We start from the raw sequence: 25,778 nt of genomic DNA, 5'->3' as shown, positions 1-25,778 counted from the left end.
ATTTTCTTTTATTAAATTTTTATTATGCAAGTCTTACAAAAGCTGCATGCTAAAATGTTGACCAGTACAACATACAATCAATATGAGCTTGTTGTATTATAAATCATGACAATATAGTTTGTACATGACACATTTATTTGTAATCAAAGCGGTTGTTCTAACTGAACGAACAAATATTAAAAAAAAGAAAAAAGAAAAAAGAAAAAAGGTAAAATTAAAAAGTTAATTCAGATAAGAAACCACCAGAAAATGATTCTTACCAGCATCTTATGAAGTGTACATGGTATGGAATCAGGGCAATATGGCAAGAGCCACATTGGAGATAATTTACTTATCTGCCATATTGCAACATTTGGGAAGGCCTATGATTCCCTTATGAATCCATGTATCCAATCCGTAAGCTACCACAAATCAATGCATTGAAAGAAGTCCAATTTTTTGCTCAGTGGAAACATTCACTGTGAAATTTGCCTATACATACTGTATATATGTATATACTGTATGTATGTATGTATATGCATCTACACACACTGTATGTTCTATAAACTGCATGTGTGTGTTTTTTTCTTTCTTTCACTGAATATAATCATGGCAGCATCACCTTTCCCTCAAAACGTATTTGCCAAAGCATACTGTATGTATGAATGCAATTTAATAGGAGAAAAGGTTAGTGCATGACAACTTTTTTATGATCAATTACAGTAAAATACACAACAAGAATGCCACAGAAACTGACTGCAGATTTCAGACTTCTCTCCCATTTATGTCACAAATTAGTTTATGATTCATGATGCATAAAAACTTTAGGACCTAAGCTGAGTAACTACATTTCTGCCCGTATTGGATATTTTTAAAGAAAGTTGCTTTTATTAACGCAGGTCACAAAAAAAAGATGAATATTACATCTAGAACAGCAAGAGCTAAATGGCTTTTTGACTCAGCGCCTTCTGCTGTATGGGTTCAGATACTCTACTCTATTAAATCAAACTTGTGCGATGAAACTTCAAAGTTTATATAAAACTTTCCTCTTTCACTTGGACAAAATATTGTCTTCCATTATGGACGTTGCTGCCATGAATTTGTCACACACCCATGACTTGAATTCACCTATCAATGAATAGGTTAGGACTCTTTCACATTGCACAGCTTCTTAAGCAGCAGTGGCTGTAAGGAAGATGAGAAAGCTCTTGTTCAAAATGAAAATGAATAATTCAAGTCATTTTATGTTACAAAAAAAAAATACAGATTGAAGTTTGTTTATAGTGATGAAAGAAATGAACCCCTACTGACTTTTATTCCTCACAGCCAGAATCTGTAATCCTGATTCACTTCCCCAGAGTGAATGTACTCCTCACCTCGCTGTGACATTTTCAAGAGCACCATCATTGAATGCAGTTCAACTGAATGAAATGTACCATGAGCAAACACTGAGGTACCTGACAATGTGGAAACGCAGCGGGGATGTTTAAGGGTGAGAGGATCTCAGCAGCCAAGCGGTGTATTTAAACATTGGGGGCAATAGAAAAGGTCATCTCTCACCTACACTACACAGAGCCCATCTTGCATTTCAGCAGGAACAATCTCTCTCCATGCCAGTTTGCAGCGGGGCTTCTTTAACACAGGATAACATTTTTACTCCTCCACAGAGAGGAGGGTGGAAGTGTGATTTAAAAAAAAAAAAAGCTTATTCATCATTTTCATTAACACAATGACCTCAGCATAAAGTTGGCAAATGCATCACTACCTATTTTCCGTAATGGTTTGTAAACAGTTCTAGCCAATGAGTGTGGATTGTTTCAGCTGAAATGACTTGAATCTCTAGCAGATTGTATCATGTTATGATACTGGTTGAAAACACTGAATTCAAGTGATAAAATAATATGTAAAATAACATTTAGTGAATACATAGGGTGAGCCTAACAGGTCCCAGATTAAAATGTTAATGCAGCTAATGAGCCATGTAAAAGACATGATACAGATATATATATATATATACCTGTAAACCCCGCTAAACCAAATGAAAAAACAGAACAGCGCTGTTACTGTTACTGTGACTTTGAGGGACTGAGCTAGTAGTCATGAGAAGTCACCGGTGGATTTTCAAAAAAAGGGTTTTAAAAGACAAACACTACCAGCTAATTTACAAATAAAACAATTAACCTTAACCAACATTAACATTAACATTAACCAAAATAAAAGCACCAACACATTTGTAGACAAAAAGTATTCAATCTCAAAATGATGTGCAACGTTTTGTTGCGGTATCCTTGTTGAACTATATGTTTCCTCGGAGCAGTGGGAAACAGTGTGCAACCAGCTTTGAGGTATGTTTTATGTCGTTTGGTGGACGTGTCAGGTGTGAGACCCAATCAGCAGCGCTGTGTATGTAAACTCATGGTAATACAAAGGCAGTGTAGGGTGTTCACAGCATCACCATTTATTTTAAATAAACGGTTTGTTACGTTTTGTCGGGGCTGAACATGTCCAAAATCTCTTGCCTAAAACACACAATCCCCCCTATGATGTGGTGGGCACTTGGTACATTCTGAGTGGCCACTTCCTGTATTTAAGAGCTCTGCATCTTTTGCACCAGTTTGCCAAGATGTCTTCCAGCAGTGACAGCCTCAGCAAGGGTAACTCAAAGACATATTGGAACAAAGGCAAACTCATCTAAAGACACACTAGAGTGTGACTGTACAGAAGTTAACTAAATGTGCACGAGTAAGTGCATGAGGTCTAAAAGTCAACAAACTCAATGAGTAGAAGATTAACTACTAAGTGTAAACTATATAAGTATTATGAAGGGGGTTAAACCACATTTACATCAGCTGTGTGGCAGCAGGGGCGGCCATCACAGTTCCTGTAGACTCTGATATACTTGCATCTTTGCTCCCACTGGATGAATGATCCAGTCCTCAACAAATTATTTTTCAATTGTTTGTTGTAACCCCATAACATGTAGAAGGCATGACATGAACTTTGGAGATAGCATTTATAGTAAGCTGGTCCGCTGGGCATGCTAACATTTGAAGCTTATGTTAGACCAGATAAACCATTTAGACCATTCATTTTACTGTTATTTGGGTCATTAAATGTGAAGTCTCTCTCTTGTTAGAGCACAGTGTTTCAGCACGCAGAGGAATCCAAAGCTTGACAGGCCTGCTGTGACTATGGTTGCTAAGCGATGATTGGATAATTGCTGTTCTGACCGGGGTATTACTAGGGTTTCTAATGAATGAAAATTAAATTATTTGCATGCATCATACTCTGCTGTTATGAAATGCATCTGATTTGACTGTGTTTTGTTGGAGGCTGTCATCAAACACAGAGCAGAATCATTGGTGGCTGTGATTCTGGCTTCACACTCTCAACCTCAATCCAAAAAAAAAAAATCTGTTTTTGTGGTTGTTTGACATTGGTGAATCTAACTCCCCCATCAGGGGTGTTATGACCCACAGAGTGTCACTCCACAGTGATATGACACCACTACCAAGTGGCTAATGAGGTCAAATGACGAATTACACAGTCAGTTTAACCCAGGGGCTTGGGGCTTTAGAAATAGAAAATATTGCACATGGTATGCTAGTCAAATCCAGGTCACCTGTGAAGCAGAAAGTAAATGTCTTCTTCATGGCTGATCATATGGACGGGGCAGCGGAGTATAAGACATGTAGAGTAAGCACCAGGACAAAAGATCTGATGAAAAGAGCTAAGAAAATTGCCATCTCATAACTACTCAATATACTATAACTAGAGCAGAAATCTGCAGACCAAACATAGCAATTCAGCAGACATTTAGGTTCATAGACAGTGCAGCTGCCCCTCTTGGGCTGAGATTAATTGCTGGATGGATAAAGCCACAGTGATTGACAGATGAGTTGCTGCATTGAGGAGACATGAGAGAGATTAATGTGGAGTAGTTCAAAGGGAAATTAGCATTGGGCACTTTGAAGAACTCAAACAAAACTATGCTAGAATCAAACATTTGATGTTTATCTTGCAAAATATGATTTTGGTCGTCAGCATTAGGAACACTGGGCGATTTATTGAGGTCCCAGATGTGCAGGGTTTTGTTCTGACTGTGCATTCAACCCAGATATCCATGCAGTATTAACTTCTCTATGTATTGATGCATCTATTTAACTGTGGCAATGTGTAGGCTACTGAGTATTGTGTGGTGTAGTGGCCTTGCATTTTATTAATTCATTTTTATTGGAAAGTTTTTCATTTCAATTTTATTAATTTAATTCTTCACTCAAAGGAAATTGGAGCAGATATTATTTTCATCTGTAAATGTGATAGAAGACGGTGGTAACAAAGCACATTTGACCTTCTGGATGTTCTATACAATATACGGACTGTTTAACCACATAGTGAAGTCAATGTAAATTGCACTTAGTTTTCCTGACCCTTCATCACAGGGTGGCAGTCATTATAGAGTAATAACTGCACAACCTCTTCATCCCAGAACATTAACAGTTCATCTCTAACCAGTGTTGGTTAGCCACAGCTGTGCAAATGTATACTATAATTGAACATAATTTATGATTATTTGCATATGTGAACTTCAAACGTTGATAATACAGAGCTAAAACAATTAATCAATCAATCAAACAGTCGTTCGACAGGAAATCTATTTGTTTCAAAAATGTGCTGTTCCAAAATATCAACTATATTTAGGTTTTCTACTGTTGATTGGACAAAACAAGGGATGTGTTGGGTGCATTTTGATTTTATCTTCTGTCATTTGAGACCAAACGATTAACTGGTTAATCAAAAACCTTATTGGCCGATTAATTGATAAAGAAAAAAAACTGGCAACTTGCAAATACTTAGTGTCAGTATTTTTTTGTCAAATATAGTTTTCTTTTACTATTTGTCATTTTGCAAAATAAAAGATGGCCTAGTGCATTTTTGTAGGCAAGCACAGGATGTATAATGACATGCTGCATTGCAAACTAACGAAGGCACCTCAACAAAAATGAAGCCACAGGTAGTTTATGGGCTATCATCAGATGGAATTATTTTCCCACTGGCCCCAGGTGCTGGGCCAGAATAAAGACAGTCTATCACCAGAGACCCAGACAGCTACTGTAGCATAAACAGCAGCTCAAAATTTGCTCATGGTCAGAAACAACCGTTTCTTGTAACTGGGTCCTGATTAATGAACTACAAGGCAATGTGAATGACAAATAAATGAAGGCCAACAAACTGCTCAATGCCTCACTAATAAGGTTAATTTGAGTCCCACCAGGCAGGAAGCACTAGCCTAAGTATTTATCCGTATTAGCGTTGTCCCCTGTTACACTGACAAAAAGACACGGTGCTGGCAGTGTCATTAGAATGACACAAAGTAGAAGGTAAAACCCCATTTTTGCTCATCAGGTCTGAGCCAAATGAACAATCTGCAATCACAAGTTACTTGTTGCTTTGTGTATGCTACACGATAATGTACTTTGTTGTGACTGCTCGTTTGCACGTTTTAAGTAAAGCTTAAAAGTGGAGCTTTGATTTTTGGGAAAACAAGCCGGAGAAAGCGAATTGATTAAATCCAAGCTGGACAATGAGCAATCATGACATTTAATTGAAGATGAAATGGCAAAGAGAGCAGTACCTGTGTGATGTATTGATATGTTTACCTGTCCATGTAGTCGTGCGTGTGCTGCATTTTAAACATGTGGTTCCTGGCCTGCATGGGTGTCCCATTTCCCCGAACAGATTACAATTACAAATTTAGGTTAGGCCGACACAGCACAACAGTCATCTTTTGCCAAATGATAGACTTCCTTAATTAAAAACGGCAGACTTTGAGGTTGCTGTTGAATGAATTCTTTCTCTGAGACGCTCCCACTGCCTCGGCGCCATTCAGTCAAACAGTTTTTAGATGCTGGAGAGCTAAACCAGAGGCTGCTGTTAAATTCACCAGGGCCACTGTTGCATACAGTGGGCCAGATAAGCCTCATTTGAATAATTCCCTTTAGGTTACGCTGTTTTATCTCCGAGTTTACCCATCAGAAACGTGTGGTGTTGTGCTTATAAAGTTGTCAGACACCACAGCACCACTATTAATCAATAACCAGCTTTGGGCACTGCATTGTATTTTGGTCCAGATATTATGGATGTCCCCTCAGACTGTGGGCTTTGTAGAGAAATTGACATTTTAAATTCATTTCAACCATGTTGTGTTTGTGAAATTTTGGGGAAATCAAAGCGAGCATTGTGGGCTTCGAGCTCCATGGAAGTTGATTGTACAGTGGCCATAAAGTGACTAAGCTTCAGTTCTTGTGTTAGGGGTCTAAATCCCAAATCCATTTAATTGTTCTGTATTTCAGATTAGCAGGAGCCTATTAGTTGAAAAGAATCCTGAGACTTCCCACTCCCACACGTATTCTCAAAGTCAGCATGGCTCCTGCATTACCTGCATTACCTGCTGTAAAAACCAAACACTTTTAGAATAGTGAGTAACAGGCCCATCTCTGGGATAGGATGTAATTAAGAGCAGGACGTTAGATTGTGGTGCGTCTTTATCTACAAAATCTCAAGAGGGGTTTAGAATAAAATGCACGAGAATGAAAGACCAAAAAAGAAGTCTGTCAGGGGCATAACAACACTACAAATGGAGGAGGATATCTGATTTACAGTGTATTTTAAGCTGATCCAAATTGTCCAGCGGATGCTAACCAGTGACATTAACACACACACACACACAGACACACACACACACACAGAGGGGGCTGGGTCCAAGATTGCCTCTGCAGCAGGAGTATCTGAAGATGGATATTGTATGCTAGGTGCCAAAACTATTTTGGGAGCCTGAGCCCCTTGACTTGTCCCTGGGCACCCTCTGATCAGCTTTGTCATCAGGTGTGAGAGCGGCTACACATTGCATACATCCTGACACTCACACCCCAGGAACGTTACGGGGTCTTTGTCACTGTTCTGCTGGGGGGGGGGGGGCTGAAATAGAGAAAGAAAAGGAAAAAGGGTTTCTTCACTTTTCCTATCCACTTCTTGTAAATAAAATTGAAAACATGGAGAGGTAAGGGGAATATGAAGATGTTGTCCATGATAACCTTGAAGTGGGCTGTATTTGAGTCTACATCCCAAATACAATAAAAACATAATAATGATGGTAAAAGCAAGAATTTTAACCAGACTGTCGGTGAGCAAAAGCAGAATGAAAGCAGTGCTTTGATACTTCTAGTTGTTTAAACTAAATGCTGTATTTCTCCAGTCTGTATCATTCTGCAGCTAATTATTCCATGTTTGATCACGCTGATGGATAGAACTCACCCTTTGACATATTTGTGCTTCTTTAGTCCATTTCCATTTTATATCTAATTGTCTTTTTCTGCTTAGCTTTCCATTTCCTGCAGGTCTCCACGAGCTGAGCTGAATTCTGCGGAGCGTGCGTAGCCTATACTGTTACACACACTCACGTAAGCACACATAAGCGCTTCTTCTGTACTCTTTCTGGTGTGTGTGTGTCTGTGTGTTCGAGTGCGTGCGTGCGCGCGCGTGCAAGTCGTGTCCTGGAGAAGTTTTGAATGCGTGCTTCAGAAGTACGCGAGGATTGTGGCGCATCGTACGGCTCAGCTGTGGTGATGAATGAACGGAGAAGGAGGGAGATCATACATTAACTCCCGCTCTCTGCGGGGACTCTCCAGTTGGTAGAAGACAGGACCGGGATGCAGAACAACAGCTTTTAGAGCAAACGCGTCAAATGAAACCCAAACGAAAATCCACTTAATTGTGTGGGCTACCCAACCCGGTGTTTTCCAGGGGGTTTTACGCACCGCAAAAGAGTGAAGAGAACGCTGCAGAGATGAGTGGTGCGTGGTTTCACATGCTCCTGAAGGATCCGCTCTCCTGATAAAGGGACCAAAGAGGACAAAACAGGGCTGTCCATGATATTTTCCCAAAGATTGCAAAGGTGGAGCGATTAGAGGAGGGCTGATGACGGGACTATTAATCCTTTCAGTGCATCAAAAGCACCAAAGGGAATTAGAAACGCTCGGATGGAAATTGGGCGAATGTTTACAACTGTTTCTGGTTTTATATGAAACTGGTGATTAGTTAATCTGCGAGGATTTTTTTTTCTTCCCATTGAAAATTTTGTTAAGGAGTAAATTCGCTTGTTTGTTTTTTTCCACCGAAAGGTTGTATGGTATGAGCCGGAGTAAATTTTCAGAAACTCTCATCTCAATCTTTTTTTTCTTCAAGTATTCCTAAATCTAAATGGAATTAGTTGAGTCTGAAGCCGTTTGTGAAAGGAACAGACATGGTACATGGGCACATCTTCCATCACGGTAAGACATCCATGTTCATCATCTGAAGCACACTTGCTCTAAGCTCTTATTGCTTGCTTGTACCCAATCGAAGCAGAAGTAGAGTAATCCTTTAATCGGCGTTAACGGACGCTAAATATCAAAGCAACAGCTTAAAAGTCAAAATAGGAGCAGAATGGCGTTGAAACGAATATCATGGGGGGATACAGACATACTGCATCCTGCAACCTGTAACTTGAAGGTCACTGCAAGTTCTTGTAGGGTTTCCTTTTCTTTCTTTCTTTTTAAATGAACTTCACTTTGTGGGAAGGAAAGACGTCTTAAGAAAACTGATTTGTGACAACTCATCATAAAGCCTTTGGCCTAGATGCTTTGGTAGTCAGTCGCTTTTATCCAGTTTTTCAGTTTGATAAGTATTAGTCAATTTTAGGTCCTTTTCTTTATTGTTACCATTTGTAGTTAATTTGGTCATTTTAGGTCAGTGTCTTAGTTTTTTTTTAAATTCATCTTTAGATACATTAGTCATTTTAAGTTATTTCATGGTCATTTTTGGTTTAGATTTCTTTAGTTATTTCTTTTTATTATTATTTGATAATTTTTGTCATTTCCTATTCCCTACCATTCGCTCATTTTTGGTTATTTTCATCATGTGTTTTTATTTTCTGGTTATAAGTACTCTTTTGGTCGTATTGTACTTTTTTAAAGTGATATTGAAATAGTTAATTTTATGGAAGGGGTTTGGTGAATCACTCATTATGTGTTTGCACAGAGTTACAGTACAGGCTTGTTGGCTGTGTTCTCAGCTATTTGGAGTCTATTAGCGCTATAAATGCTTCTGTGTTTTGACATTACAGAATATATTATTGATAATATGCCAAGAATTACCTGTTACTGTGACTAGTTGGGTATTGTGTGTTGTGTGGTGATTCTTTAATGTGACTGTCAGACATGGGCCTACATTAGCATTTATCATTAGCATAACTCATAAAACCTAGAACCTGAAAGGTTCTCCTTGATGACTCAACCCTCCATCAGCTGAAATCACGCTGTAGACAAAACAGAGGAAATCCCCGAATAAACATGTGCATGTCACAGTTTTCTTGTCTTTATGTTCTCACAGTTGTTGCAAGTCTTCTCATACTTGGGTTGTCTGGGGCAACAAGGAAGGACACAGCAGGTAATCTCCATCACTACAGCTGCACATCTGTACTCCCTTAATATCCTCTTTAGAATCTCTCACTTTGTCTTTTTCTTATTGCTGTTTCTACTTTAAGGGAAGAACAACTCTGGAGTGAAGCCTGCAGGTCAATGTGGAACTTGGGTAAAAGAACCAGAAGGAGGGCTCTTCACTTCTCCCAATTACCCAAACAAATACCCCCCAGACACAGAGTGTGTTTACATCCTTGAAGGTAAATGCTGCCTTTAAAAATGCGACGTGATTCAGCTATTGGTTCTCAAGCTAAAGCATTTCTGGGGTTATCATGTGGGGGAAATCACAGTATATTTTTAGACTGTAATAAAATGTTATGGTCTGGACAGGCTGGTATTTTTCACATTAGGAGGTGTTATATTATTGATCAACACAGATAATTAGGATATTAAAAATCCCCAAAGTGAATGCTGAGGCTAATAACTATCACAGTACTGGTGTTTTAGAGTTAGATTGACTAACAGCCAGGATTGGAAGTATTGAGCATTTGAGCGTGTTGATAATGAAACGGGTTGGAAGTGCATTAATGGAAGCATGACTAATATTTCACTCTCTGCTTGTGTTAGTTGGTAATTATTTCCATTGTATCTTCCAGCTCCCCCACGACAGTGTATTGATCTACACTTTGAGGAGAACTATTCAATCGAGTCCTCTTGGGAATGTAAATTTGACAACATCGAGGTTCGGGATGGACCGTTTGGCTTCTCCCCGATACTCGGACGGTACTGCGGTCAGCACAGCCCGCCTGATATCAGGAGTAGCGGCCGATATCTGTGGATAAAATTTGTTACAGATGGTGAATTGGAAGCGGTGGGATTTTCAGCAAGATACAACTTTACTGCAGGTACATTTTTGTAGTTCTTTTTACCTTACTGCTCTAGTCAATTCACCCTTTTCTTTGTGAGTAGATCCATGTTGTAGGTTTAACAGCAAGGGTGCGAATGAAAAACAAACATCATCCAGGGAGTTTTCCCCTGTGGGAACCTCTTGCAGTTTTATTGATTATCTGCACACACTCTGTATTTCCATTGGCAATAGTCATTGCCTGGGACACTCTCGTGACTAGGCTGTTATTTCTTCTTTCTCTTATATCTGGAGTGACGTGGAGCAGTGTCAGATTTGAATTCAGCTCAGGTGCACCACTCCTCAGTTTACAGGGCTGGAAGAAGCCGAGGGAGCGTAGCAAACTAATCGGTATTGTCAAACACAATCGTGGCAATTACAGTGTTTTAAGCCTAGGCTTTCTTAATTTGCCTTATCTGTGGTTGAGATCCCATTACTGAAGCAGTGTAAGGATTGATGACAAGGAACCAGGGCTTGACCAAGATTGAATATTCTTTCACCTATACTCGACTGGGTTTAATAACACTGTCAACGTTTTTTGGTGTGTTTGGTCCTTGAAAAGCACAGTGCCAGGAAGCACAAGCAGTTTGTCAATTTGCCTCCACATCCACTGCACCTTCAGGGGGTATTTTACCATCGGAGATTTGAATGTGTCATTGTTTCTAGATAAACAATTATGCAGTACATCAACCTTTCATCCCGAAAAACATGCTGCTAGCTGTTGAGAAAAAGGTAACGAGGGACTATAGATTTCTCTCTTTCTCTAGTCTTAACCCCTAATCAAAGCACTTTTACACAGTAACGGAACAATTCACACACTGTGGCTGCCATACAAGATGCAACGTGCTTATCAGAGAAACATTGCAATACATTTACACACTGATATTGCAGCATCGGAAGTGAGTCAGGGTTCAGTGTCTTGCCCGAGGATCCGTTCACATTGGACTGCAGGGACAGGGATCTATCTGCCAACCTTCCGATTGGCTTCCCCTCCACCACCTGAGCCGCCCCTGTGTGTGTTACTATCAAGAAATCAGTATGCTGAAGCTCTTCATGGGAAATCACAGTGAACATGTACAATCAATGGAAATGAAATCTACTGAGGAATAAAACAAAGGACCATGGATTGTTAAGCAGAAATACTGCTACGTTTCTGACATTTGCAAGTAGAAGTTGAATTGCTCATGTAAAACTACACCAAGAGAAAGCTGCTGTATAGCTCAAAGTATTCAGCGCAACAGCTACAGGCAGTCAGATACAGGAGAGAGAGAGAGAGAAGGCAGTGTCATGCATGGATATATTTTATGCTGCGTAATAGAGATTGCAGTCTGCTGAATCTCTTATCTCACAGCTGTGTTATACACATCAGCTCTACTAATTTGGATTTGATTTAGGTTATTTGACTATAAAGACATTTATTACCTCCGCCAAAGAGGTTACATTTTTGGCTCGGTTTGTTGGTTGGTTCGTCTGTCAGCAGGATTACAGGAAAACTACTGGCCCGGTTTTTATGAAACTTGGTGGAATGGTGTAGTATGGACCAAGACCCATTACATTTAGCGTGGATCCAAAGTACACAAATTTTGTATTACTTTTATTAACATTGCGAGATGGGGCATTTGTGTGGCATTCATGTGGTTTCGGTGTAATTGGGTTCCCGATTGCATTAACGCTGTGAATTGGGCATGCCTGGGCTCTCAGAGTGCTCTTCTAGTTGCAGATGTGTATGTGACTTTGTGCTCTTCAGCATCAAGGCTAGTTAAGTAGCTTTACAATAATAATACCAATTATATCATTGAATGGGTAGCATTTGGGCTCATGTTAACTATGCTACCTTTTTAAACAAATAGTTTGACATTTTAGAAAAAACATTTTTTCGATAAATTTAAGTGTTAGATGAGAAGATTAATACCACTTTCACCTTTGTACAGTAAAAACGAAGCTACTGACAGCAGTCGGTTAGCTTAGCACAAAAGCTGAAAACCAACAGAAAGCTAATTTTCACTTTGCATCATTGGACCTGTTTTGCAGCCCATGTACCAGCTGCACATACGTTAGAGGTGTGTGTGTGTGTGTGTGTGTGTGTGTGTGTGTGTGTGTGTGTGTACTGTAGCTTTAAATTCACCAGGCAAACATCAGAATTGATCTTTTCATCTTACTATAAGTAAGCATATTTCTCCAAAATGTTTAATCACTTCTTTAATAAATGATTCTCATTTACTACTATATTTTTATGTTCACATCTAGATGACACGCTTGTCCGGGTTTCCTGATGTAGTAAGGGATAGTCTGGAAAACTCTTCCCTCATTAAAGTATATTAATGCGAGAAAGTTCACTACAAAAAATCTGATACACAGAAAGAATAATAATTTATTTCCACCCTCGATAGTCAGAGATAAAGAACCCATTTCTGTGATGTGCAATTGAAGTATTGTTTCCTCTGCTTCTCTCGGGAATTAATTGAAAATTTGCTGAGAGGAAAGAAAAAAAAAACTGCCTCTCCACTTGATATGGCATATGATTTACATAATTAAAGAAGATAAAAGTCTGTAACTAGCTCGACTTGATACTCTGAAATCTGTGAATAGTGTCTCACATCTGCAGCTGCTCTTCTAACCCTGCAAATTCACACAGCCTTCCTCTGATGAATGGGAGAGAAAAAAGAGGCAACTAGGGTGACATGAATCAGCTCCACTTACTCTCTTTCCTCAGTCCTTTGAGGCGCAGAGATAAAAACTCTGATGCCTCTCCTTCACATTCTGCTACTGTCCTCCCAGAGCCTCGTGCTGCTGATGACTAATCCGCTGAGTACAGCAGCCAGTGGATAAAGAAGCAGGGACTGGAACCTTACAATATCCAGTGTCATATTAAATGTTGACAAAGCACTTTAAGTCTGCAGATGTTATGTGTTCAATGTATGTGTGCCTCAAGCTTAGTCTTTTCTTGCTTCACAGAACTTTACATTACATTAGCCTATTTTTACCTCTGGAAAACGCACTGTACCCTGTTTTTTCAAGCGTCTAAGGCCTACATACTATACTCTCTCCTGAATTGATTCAGCTACAAAGAGTTTGAGGCCTACATACTATACTATATCTTGAATTGATTCAGCGGATACCAGGCGGAGTGGAGACCATGTGGGGGGTTGCATGTGCAACTCACTTTAGCCACCTGACTGATTTGATGCAACATGCTGCCCAGTGAACACTTAAAAGAACAGTTTCAACAATATGCTAAATGTGCGTATTCACTTTTTTGCTGGGACTTAGATCAGATGATTGATACCACTTCACTGATTGATTCAAAATTCAAAGTGTACAATTTTTCACACAGTTTTGTACAGATTACACAAACAAGACAACACCAAGACTAGTCGGACATTGCCAGACCTTCCTCCACAGCTCTGCGGAGGAGGGTCTGGCGAGTCCACATAGCATTCCAGGATGGGAGAAAACTGTTCTCTGATTTATTGGCATTTCTTTAAACTAATCACAATCATCTTAGGCGGCGCTAAGCTCCATACGGAGCCAAAGTGCAGCTGCAAAATGGCCTCGGGAAGGAATTGTTTTAGTGGAACATGTCTAAGTTGTCGTGAAAACAGAAAACTCAGATTGGGCAGATAGTCTAGCTAGCTGTCTGCATTTACACTGCAAAGATCAGGAGCAGTTGAACATAGTCCTCATGTATTAACCCGAGTTTAAAATTCCAACGCAACAAAAGTGGAAGGTAACCGACAACCAGTCTAAAAAGAAGGACATCCGGCGGAATTTACAGCGGCACCTTAACAATCCCGGAAGTGGAACGTCATGGATATAGACTACACCAAGACAGGATGCCATGCTTTATGACGCATGCAATTTGTATTTGGATATTTGATCAGCATGAGGGGAAAAAATGCAATGTGTAAATGCGTACATCGGGATCGGAAAACAATCAGATCAGCAAGCCCACATCTTAAGGTTAGGGTTAAGACACTTCCCTTGACACTGGCATGTGCTACGTTTATTGACAATTTCTTAAGCCCCACCTGACCAAAATGATCCTCCCTGAGATCTGGTCACAATACGGAAGAATCAGAATAATGATATCACTAAATAATAGATGTAAATCCAAAGGCCTGTACACTGGATGTCAGTATCCAGATACAAATCGCATATTAAACACCAAGTACAAACATGGCCGTAGACAAAGCTAGATTTGCTGTTTTTGTTCCAGTCTTAGCTTTATGCTAAGCTAAGCTAACTGGCAGTTCATGTTTACTGTACAAACATGGATGTGGTATCAATCTTTTTTATCTTGGCACGAAAATGAAGAAATGTCAAACTGTTCCTTGAGTGCATATTCGTACACCATTAGTGAGTCTAAAAAATGCCAAGCTGCATTACACGTAACCTTAAAACATTCTTCTAATGCCACTTTGAAGCATCATGCAGAGCCTGCTGTAAATGTACAGCAGCAGTCATCTCGGTCTACTGCTTCACAACCAGGTCCACACATTGGCATCGGAAAGGGCTCGTATACTCAGGCCAAGGCTGTGTTTAAATTCGAAAAATAAATGCTGGGATGAGTTCTATTTTTATTGTTTCATCCTGTCAGTCTTTGTGATTATTTGTATTTTGGAGGCACTCTATGGTGGGACAATAATTTAGTTTTGAAATAGTGGCAACTTTAAAGTGAAAGTGAGATATTGGGCCACTGTATTTGTCATTATTCTGACGGAATACATTCCTACAGGAACAATAATTTAGTTTTGAAATAGTGGCAACTTGAAAGTGAGATATTGAGCCACCTCCTTTGTCATTATTCTGCCCAAATGTATTCACGGTGGAACAATAATTTAGTTTTGAAATAGTGTATGCGCTAATATCATGTCATGTCGTGATAGAAATACAACCAAAGCATAATGAGTCATTTTCAGCTCTTTGTCATTAAAACCAGAACAGTAACAAGCTCCATAGCACGTGAAGTTGCTTGCTGTAAAATTCACATCTTCTCTGGAGTTCAGTGGCACAGCCAAGGTGTTACATTGTGTCAAGCAGCCTTATAGTACTACTGACTCAAATTTGCAAAAGTTGAATCCAGGTTGTGCAGCGCGGGAAATTATTGAATGGAGGAAGCTTGTGCAAATGTCTGTGTGCGCAAGGCTGTTGTGGGATTTGAGCAGCATTCTGCTTTTCAGTTTGTCCTACAACGCCACGACCATAGAACCCTGTGCACTGGTAGATCAAGTGGTGTTTCTGCACCTCAAGCCAGAGCAAATAGAAGCTGAAAGTTCTCTCTCTCTTGCTCCCTGGCTGTGTGCAGAGCCAAGACCTGGTGGTGAGGCAGATGCAGCTCTATGGAGACTTGGGCTGTACTTGCATTTCAAAAAGAGTTTATATATCTTTTTATTGAAAACATTACGTGGAAAAGAAAATATATTTACTGCATACTATATACTGCATACTAATTGGGGCCAATTGGTTTGCAGCTGCTTCTTAGATGTGAGATTTTTGTTTGTCTGTGAATACATTTAAAGAAAAAATAAATCCTAAATGGAATTTGTGTAATTTTGAGAATAGAACATTTTTGTTTTTAAATGCATTCTGTTATTACATTAGTGGTTGGCAAGTGTGGACTGTGAAAAATGCTTGCTAAAATTCCACAGACCTTTTAATCAAGCGTTTGAAATTTAAATTTCTCATGAAAAGAAATCTTTTTTTTTTATACCCGAGGCACCTTCGGTAGCATTGCTTCTGTATGTTTTCTTAATTTAGCATTCAGGCCTTGACTAATGTATCTATAATCAAGATGACACTGATTGATATAGGAGCCTTATTGCCAGAACCAAGCTCTAACTGGACTGAGAATCATTTTGGAATGAAATGAGTCAAATGGCATTTAAGATTATAGCTGGAATAGGATATATGGGTCTATCATAAAAGAGGCAGAGCCATGAGATTGAACCTAGATGGGCTCAAACTGGAAAATTGAAAATTGAACCGCAGAGAGTGACTATTCGCTCTTGGAAGTAGCTGACTTCGGCAGCACCATTGCCCCACAGAAAGTTCAGCGACTTCTCAGTTTCACATCTGCCTCCAAAGTCATTTGCCAGTGGCAAAACCCGACATTTAAATGTTTGAGTTGCTTTTTTGTTCAATTGCATCCCCTGACTGAACTCACAGAATGACGTTTCCAAAGACACTGACATTCACCAGATTGGCAGGAGGCATGTCATAAGTCATGATGATTATCATTTATTGTATTTTAAGATAACTTGAACATACTCTCCAACACACATAGTATAAGACAGCAGTAGATTTAGGAAAGTAGGTTGAAATGTAGACTGCAGTGTGTAAAATAGATAAAGATGCTGATGAGATTTACATCTTGGGCTCTTATTCTGAAGATGCAGATGTTTTATAAAAAGTCAAGATTTGGAAAAATTAGTTTGAATAAGACAAACAAATACACAGTACAAATTGATTAAAGGCTGAATTGCGGGGCTGTGATTGGTCTTTGCTTCTATATTTTCAAAAAGGAAGAACATGGAAACGTCAAATTTCTTCTAAACTATTGACCCAGATATTAATATTTTGTATGTGAGAAACAGGCCATGCAGTTACAAAGTCATGACACGAACAGCAGTCCAAGTATATGTCTCACAGTAAAAACTGAGCTTGTGGTTTGTGGTCTGGCTTTTTCTTTTGTAAAAGCTCTAAACCTTAAATCCAATAAAGACACTTTCAACACTTGGTCCCACACTGCTGTAGCACCTAAGGCACTGGGAGTAACATTTTATTTTCCATGGCCCAACACTGGTAGGGATTCAGGTTCACAAAAGAGCACAGATAGATGAAAGTTGGTTGAAATTCATGAGCAAAATCTCCTGTGGTGCACTTCTGCTGTTCTCCCAAAATCTCTACTTTACAAAAAAGTAAAGAGTGTGTTTGCCTCTGCTATGCCATAGTCCCTCCTCATGAGTCAAAAAACAAAAAAGCATCCCAAAGTTTTGATCTAATGCTCATCAGTGCTTCCTACAGTGCAGGTCACATTCTCTGGGACCTTGCTTCCTGATTGTTCAGCAATGCCTACTGTTGGCGCACATTTGTTTGATTGGTCGGAAATTGACGCGTGGCATCCATGTAAATGCGTGTCTTGGTAATAAGAATTGTCAATGAGTTACTTGTCCACGAGTTTCAAACTTACATTGGATATGACAATCCGTTTATTTTAAAGTAAAAACAAAAGTAATCAAACGTAATAACTGGTCTTCCTTTAATCCTTATCCTTCACTTAAACCACGCTCAACCACGCTTAACCACGTAAAAAAACTTTGACCTTGCTGTGCGCAACACAGCTGACCCAATTAGGCCACATTTAAATAAACTTGTACCCCTCCAGCATCACACGCTGGTCAACCAATGAAATGGCTCCAACACCTACTGTTTCTTTGATTGTTACTGGTCTGTCTTTTCTCTACTGTGAAAAATGTATAGGTGTACATTAGTCACAGGTATACTCCCTTAATGTGTAATGCAATTTCTCCAAAGTGATGCAATTAGCTAAAGGGAATCTGGCAAAGAGAAAATATGCAACGTTTTTCAACGTGTTAAAACAAAAGCTGACATTAGTGTAGATGGTGAAACAGACCTGTGTTTGGAGAACAGCTTTTCTTTTTTTTTTCCAGTGTACCCCCTCTTCTAGCTTTTAGTTTTTGAGTTAGGGCTGCCTACATCAATCTTATTTCCTAAACGATCCCATGATCTTATGCAGGTGAGAAAGAATGATGACGGTTGCTACATTTGAGCTCAGCTGAATACTCCCTTTCCTCTTCACCGCCTCTGTTTTAGCAAAACGAGACGGATGGAGTGAGTTAGCATTGCAGGCACACCTCTTGCAGCTGTGGAAGAGGGCGGTTTCACCCTCGCTCAACTCACTCATCTCTCTTATGTCCTGTTTTCAGCCAACACTACCTCTTTTCTTCTCTCCTCGCCTCTCTCTCTGACATGCCTGGCTCATGTCCTCTGTGTTATGCATCAGTTCTAGCTAAAGCAAGATGTCCCATTCACTCACCTTGGCATACATGTTTTACAAGCTTCCTTTGGTGCTTCGGGAAATTCCTCTATGTCCACATAAAAGTATAATTCCAGTTTATTACAACCTATGTTTTATTTTCATAATTTCTGTCAGTAATGATAACATTATACTTAAAGGTTCTGTTACAACGATCCATCATATGGAAAGATCTGACTTCCTTTTTCAACTTTGACAAACTGGAGGCTACCTACCACAGTTGTATGTGCACACCCTATCCCTGTGCCTTTCCAGCTAAGCTCACTCTCTGTTTTACCTTTTAAATAAAGTGCAGTAATAGCGCCAAAACGCGGGGTCGGCAGCTCCAGTTGGGGACCTTAAACTTCCCTTTCCCGAGCCACATTAACCAACTTCAACTGGGGAATCTGAGGCTTTCCCAGGCCAGTTTGGAGATATAATCCTTCCACCTAGTCCTGGGTTTCCACGAGGCCTCCTACCAACTAGACGTGTCTGAGGAAACCTATTTTGGCCGCTTGTGCCCTGGATCGTGTTCTTTCTGTCATGACCCAGCCTTCGTGACCATAGGTGAGGGTAGGAAGAAAATTGACTGGTAGATGGAGAGCTTTGCCCTGACACAGCTCTCGCTTTGGTCATGCAGAGATTGGATGGCCCTTAGAAGGGGAGATGTGAGTTGAAAGTCTGTTGGACAGGGGCCTCCTCCAGACGTTCCCAATTTACCCATACTACCCGTTTGGGATTTTTAGGTCTGTCCAGAGTATTCCCCCACCCCCTGACCCAACTCACTACCAGTTGGTGATCTGTTGACAGCTCTGCCCCTCTCTTCACCCGAGTGTCCAAAACATACGGCCTCAGATCAGATGGAAAGATTATAAAATCGATAATTGACCTTTGGCCTAGGGCGCTCTGGTACCACGTACACTTATGAACATCCCTATGCTTGAACATGGTGTTTGTTATGGACAATCCATGACTAGCACAGAAGTCCAACAACAGACAACCACTCTGGTTTAGATCAAGGAGGCCGTTCCTCCCAATCACGACTGTCCATGTGTCTCCGTCATTACCCACACGCACGTTGAAGTCCCATAGTAGAACTCTGGACTTCCCCACCGGAGCCCATGCAAGACTCAATTCAAGGTCTCCAAGAAGGCTGAATACTCCAAGCTTCTGTTTGGTGCACATGCACAAACAGCAATCCCCCCCCCTCCACAATCCCCCCCACAACCCACAGGCGTAGGGAGGCGACCCTCTCATCCACCGGGGTGAACTTCATTGTAGCGGCGCTCAGCCGGGGCCTTGTGATATATATTAAGGCTCTGTTTGATCTCATTGTTCAGTCCATTCCATAAGGTCACCCCACAAACTGAAACACACATGCTTTTAACCGCAGTTCCCACAAGACGTTGCTTTAACATACATTGTCCTCTTAGACGACATTCCCTGTCTCTTTCCTTAAACATTGCACGTATGTTACATGGTAAATTATTTTTGTTAACTTTAAACCTAAATTGTGGAGTTTGGATTGCAACAGTGTCCATAAATTTCAGTAAATGTGAATTCAAAAAACTCTGTCCTGCATTGCAGAAAAGTCCCAGCACAAAATGTTCACCAGAATCAGACAACGAGCATTCACTCAGGGGACAGCCAGTCAGAGTTTATCGGCCCGTGGAACTTAACTCACTATCCAACAGGATATACGTCCTTTGGCTGTTTCAGCTGCTCCTAGCCAATTACCCTGCAGATCAGTCAGCGGCTCAGGCTGTCTCCTCCTTCCATCCTCTGTGGCAGTTTGTTAGCCAGGCCTGCTGTTCAGTTACAGATGCTTTGGGGGTCAGGGCACCTCTCTGTTGTGGCTGGAAGACTGCAGTAATGTAAACCAAGCTGGATGTGGGGGTTTATTTGTGGCCTGGTTTGGGGTTTGGAGTGAATGTGTGTGTGTGTGTGTGTGTGTGTGTGTGTGTGTGTGTGTGTGTGTGTGTGTGTGTGTGTGTGTGTGTGTGTGGTTTGAATAGGAAGGCAGCCAAGATTCAGTTGCAGATTGGAGCGATGCATGATGTAGACAAACACACACAGATACAAATGTTTCAGGATATTGTATGTACACATGGGTATTGATACATATGGTGTGTGTACACACCATATGTATCAATACCCATGTGTGTTGTTTACATCAAGCGTCTCTCCAATCTGCAACAGAATCTTGGCTGCCTTCCTATTCAAACCACTGTGTCCTTCTTGTGTTACATCCACAATAGGGCGACCTATTGTGTATTCACACAGGGTTTGCTACATTGTACACATGATGCAAATGGTCTTTGCGCTCAGAACTGCATTGGAAATTTACTAGGTTGTGTGTGTGTGTTTTCTCCCCCACTCTCTTTTTCTGTAGGCATAACAGCTCAAACAGGGCTTTTTGTTTCATTAGCCTATCACCGTGGTAGATCCATGGCTGTCATGCTGAGAGCCTAAACCTCTCCATTATGCTGTATAAGCCAGCAATAAGATTGAGCTGTGTGTTTTATCTCTGCACACATTAAGGCCTCAACCCATTGAAAATGTCTTGGAGAATTATTCTCTTAGGATTTGATTGAAGCGATCTTTTCATTTTTGAAGGTGAATGAATTTTTTTGGCTCATCGCTCCTGATTTGTACCACTGATTTTCAAAGGACGCTGCAGAGCAGATTGCCTTCCATGCTTGATGAGTTTTGCGTTTGTTTTCATCTTCTCATCAGTGGGATGCTTCCTTAGGGAGTTCCTTTATTAACACACAGGGATAAAAAAGCCCAATAACTGCCTCAAAGGGAGGATGAATGGTCTGTTTTTATTACATACATGTTGCTCCCGCAAGCTATGTTTTGCCACTGATAATCATGTCAACGCTCAACAGAGGAGAGTAAGGGGAGTATGGCATTATGAAAAGTGGAATCTGAGTCATCCTCACACCATTTAGAATGATAACACAATTCTAGATTCAAGCAGACGGTAAAAACAACACCTGTACACAACAACATAATACTTCCATATTGGAAATGACAATACAATGATTTGATTGCACACTTCCTGAAATAAAAGTGCAGCTTGGGTCATATACTGTTTGGACTGTTTTGGAGGGTACATGCATGTCATTACCATATGATAGTCTTATAGAAAAGCCATTACGCTTAGTTTATGGTTTACACACTTACTGTAATTCTCTGACTCCCCTAAGTCCATCAAATTTTATTTATTTAAGGGTTTTGTAGGTTCAAACAAGGAAGAAAAATTCAATGTAGTAATAATTATGGAATAACATTTGTATACAAAGCATAGTCAACAGAATAGTCTGTGCTGAGTTTGGAGAGGTGGTTGAAGTGATGCCTTCTCGTTCATAGCCAATATGGTAGACCTTGCATGCAGGGTTACGCTACCATTTTTTTTTTTTTTTTACAAAAATACCTGCTCGGTTTTCATGCCTCTTCCCGTTTTCCCCTGTCTGTGTAAAGGATTGTTATTGCACCCAAGGGATCCATTATGTGAGCTTGCGGGCTGCTTCTAATAGCTCCAAGTGGAAAGACCTGGTGAAATTTTGAATGTTTACTGTTTTTCGTCCTGTAAGTGCATGTGACATTTGGTTTTCTGTGACTGTGAAACACAGTGTGCAATGTTCTGTGAAGTTTTTTTCTTTGCTGAAGGTGTCAAGCATTTGCTTGGCTCTGAAACCTCGAGTCACGAAAGCTGAGAGAACTGTCTGGATGATTGCGCCACAAACATAAACACCTTTTTAGCGAGGTGTTGGTTTCCATCATCTTTTCTCGCACATTTCATCTTCTTTCATCCTTGTCAAAGCTCACATTGCTCCTCCATCTGTGATTATTGAGGTGCAGGAGGGTACGAGAGAACATTTTAGTTTCTTTCTCAGACCACTGACAATACACCAGTGGAGTCCAGCAAGTCAATTAGGACCATTGTCTTCCATTAGACGTCTGAAGTGTTTTTCACAGATTGCCAAGAGCAAGGACCTAGAAAAGTCAGGACGTCGATCATGTGGGTTCATCTCTTCTCAAACAAACACCAACAGCCTGCTGAACATCATGGCCTTGCTGGCATTTTATTTTCCATTTGGCAAGCTTGATTAATCCCAACACTCCTATGCGATGCGACTCACATGGCCACCCCCCGCTGCTGGCTCTCATTGTTCCCCTAGGCCTGAAAATGTATGGCAAGGGGAAGCAGAGGTGGAGAAAGAACAAGAGGAATGACACTGCTGCATGTACTGTATATAGGAGTGATGCACAGAGACAAAGAAATAAGACAGGAAAGTAGAATCCAGCGATACAGAGAAAGATTTGGATTACTGTGAATAGGGTATGGCTCCGCTGTGAGGAAGACTGATAAAAAATTGGGGCTGCTCCATGTCCCCTCAAGGCTCTGCTTCTATCTGAATATTCATTGAGCTGACACTGGCTTTTCCTGCCACCGTCTATAAAGGATGCCAATTGGCTTTTACCTTGTGGCCACTAATAAGCCTCTTTGCCTAACATGCATACAAACGACTCTTCATGATACATAAACACACATTTCTGCACTTCCTTATAAACCCCAACTCTTGCTGCCTGAACTGTTTGCTCTCTGTACGTTTAGATTGCCGTGCATGAAGAAAAACACATTACTATGTAACAGATTTTGCTTTATAGCTCCAACATTTGAAATTGAATCGTGCTGACTATTTTATGCATGCACTAATATTCTGTATAATGAAATATCTGCTCTGTTACAAGTGGGATCAAATTGTTTTGGGAGATCTTTCAGTTTAAAGAAAAGAATAGATTATTCATCCATTAAGCACATTTATATATTTAATTTTCTTCAGTTAGGATCCTGTATCATCAGTTTTACAGTATTAAAAGAACAACACTAAAATTTGTTTTCTGGAAAATCTACAGATACAGCATCTTGCAATGATCAGCCATGCTGAGTCTGTCTTTTTAAAGACAGAGTTAACTTGTGGAAGAAGTTTTATTTATTTTTTTTTACACATGCTCGCTGAACACATGAATGGAGGAGTCATGCAAAATACAAGGCTGCTCTTATTTTTGTGTCCTTTCATGTGCAGAGAAGACATTTCTCATCCAAGTTGGGCTGAATTCTCACTGTGGGAAACTACTTAAATCTGTTTGCTTCTCTTAATCCAGGAACACGTACACACACACTGGACCTCCGCTGAACAACTACATCTGAGCCCTTAGATCAAAAAATCCTTTTCATTTTATACTCCTGGTTGTTTTTTTTGTTTGGTTGGTTGTTTGTAGAGGTGACGTTGATTCTTGGTTTGTATGCTGGCTGTAAAAAACATGCTTATATGTTTGTAAGAAAAGAAAATAATTTTAAATTCTCTCCAAATACTTAATTTCAATGTATAACCACCCTCAGCATGTACAGCAATCTTAAATATAGAGGCATATTTCATTTGAGACTCTTCTGGCAAAGTGTAGGATTCAAGTGAGATTGAAATCACCATCTCTTTCCTAGATAGCCGTTTGCCAAAAGAACATACATTTCTTTTTCTTAAATCATAAAAGATTAGGTTGAATTCGTGGGGCCCTCAGGGCAGCACTAGCTATTTTAAAAGTCTGCCTACTTTACCTTTTGATTTAGTTGATATTTTGTGTTCTCTAACTCAGTCTCTTTGTACTGCACTGGTGATTCATACAAAAGGAAAATAATTTGCCATCGTGCAAAATGAACTTAAATAATTACTTTCAAAGACCTTTGACATGCTCAACTCTAGTCTTTTAAATGCAGCGAAATGCTATTCCATCTCAAACCACATGCAAAAGGCCATTTCACTACACGCACAGAGCATTAAGTATTGTCTTTGTAATCACACAGCCGTGAACTAATTTGCCACAACATTTATTTCACCACAGCACAGAGCAAGGTAATAGGGCCTGAAACAGAATCCCAGGGTCATACAGAAATAAAGAAAAGTGGGTGGGTAGGAGATGGTGGTGGAATTAGGTTTAAATCCCCCTTAAAAAACTCTTTGTGTGTTTGTAGCTTATAGGTGAGATTGACTGATCAGCAGGGAAGTCTGAATCATTGATTTTATCGTGCTCTGCTTCTGCAGAGGCCAGGCTTTGTGGAAACTTAGATTGTGCTAGACAGAGCTCAGCGAAAATGCTTAAATTGAGTGTGTGGAGAAAAGGACTTTGGTGTGGCTTAAATATTCATTTGCTGGTGGCACTAGCTGTGAAGTGAGGTTTTAGCTCCAAGCGGTGGATGTCTTGACATGCTACATGTCAAACCTCTGTGGTTTGGCCTCTTTCAGCTGAAACAAATGTCAATTTTAATACATTTTGACTTTTTGACTTTTGAGTTGCAAAGCATGTATTTTTGTTCTGTTAAGAATGAGGAAGGCCTTTTTATAAACATGGCATGAAGCTTGGGGTGTGTTAGCTTTAGTTGAGCATTTAAATGATTCTGGTTACTTTCTCCCGTTGCTTTTGTACTGACTCACAAAACTAAGTACTTAATTTCTTGGACAGTGTTTTTCAGAAACGGTAGCTCGATAAAGATCTTTCACACTGAAAGTGGTTTCAAAGAGTTGAGTTGGATTAAAAAACAGCTATGCTTAGAGCTGAGCCATTCGGATAAAATGTAATATTACAATGTATTTTAACCAAATACATCAATGTCAGTATTGCAGCCAAACTGTAGGGTTCACAAAATATTTACACAATGAGATTTTTGACAATTGTCAGTAATGTCGATATAATGACTAAGTGCGGAAAGGCAATTATTAGAACAGCTAGACCAGTCTGGTAAGTTCCCTTCACTGTAATGCAGCCTTTAAAACCAGGAAAAGATAACACTTGTGTCATATTAACATTTCCAAAATTTAAGACGAGTCTCATAAATCGATATAATATTGATATATTGCCCAGCCTTAGCTGTGCTTGTGTTTTCCAAAAATGTCAAAACAAGTGTGATTGTTTGCAGCTCCAGGATTCAGATATTATTTTGAGCATCCATTCACACTGAATGAATGTTTTGCTTCTAATGTTTGAGTCTGTATGTTATAGGTTGACCAACCATTAAAGAACAATTCTGGCGCAAAATTAACCTAGAGGTTAATAACATATGTGGACAGAGTCAATTGTTCTCTGGGATAAGTTTTCATGCTATTGTATTGTATCATTCATGCTTTGTGAGTACAGACAGTTTGTTAAAAAGATTGTTTATAAAGACATTCCCTTTGGGTATACAGGCAGTCGCCATCTTGGACAACAGTCATGACTTGAACCACAAATGCTGTGTTTGAGCTATGTTACTGGTTGCACGGCATTAGTCGTTCGTCTGGTCATGCCTGTTTTCCAAGATGACACATGCCTGTTTACGCAAACAGTACCGTCTTTAAAA

General features: G+C 40.0%; 1 protein-coding gene and 1 long non-coding RNA gene across 4 annotated transcripts in view; one reads left to right on the top strand and one right to left on the bottom strand.

Moving 5' to 3' along the window:
- Positions 1-1,389: 1,389 nt before the first annotated feature.
- LOC117938036 lies at positions 1,390-25,549 on the bottom strand. Its single transcript, XR_004655311.1, has 4 exons — positions 25,463-25,549; positions 9,237-9,242; positions 5,416-5,421; positions 1,390-1,400 (listed from the first exon to the last, which is right to left on the bottom strand). It is a non-coding gene; the product is annotated as an uncharacterized LOC117938036 (long non-coding RNA).
- neto1l (neuropilin (NRP) and tolloid (TLL)-like 1, like) overlaps positions 7,511-25,778 on the top strand; it is a 68,425-nt gene continuing 50,157 nt past the window's right edge. For all 3 annotated transcript variants that reach the window (XM_034862360.1, XM_034862359.1, XM_034862358.1), the window contains exons 1-4: positions 7,511-8,309; positions 9,409-9,465; positions 9,563-9,697; positions 10,094-10,342. In XM_034862360.1, coding sequence (XP_034718251.1) covers positions 8,282-8,309; positions 9,409-9,465; positions 9,563-9,697; positions 10,094-10,342 — 469 coding nt within the window. In that variant the 5' untranslated portion in view covers positions 7,511-8,281. The remainder of the gene's footprint in view (positions 8,310-9,408; positions 9,466-9,562; positions 9,698-10,093; positions 10,343-25,778) is intronic.

Source organism: Etheostoma cragini, chromosome 22, assembly GCF_013103735.1.
Source record: "Etheostoma cragini isolate CJK2018 chromosome 22, CSU_Ecrag_1.0, whole genome shotgun sequence".
Lineage (NCBI taxonomy): Eukaryota > Metazoa > Chordata > Actinopteri > Perciformes > Percidae > Etheostoma > Etheostoma cragini.
The sequence above is the reverse complement of the archived record's forward strand: the minus strand, read 5'-3'. Positions and strand labels throughout refer to the sequence as shown.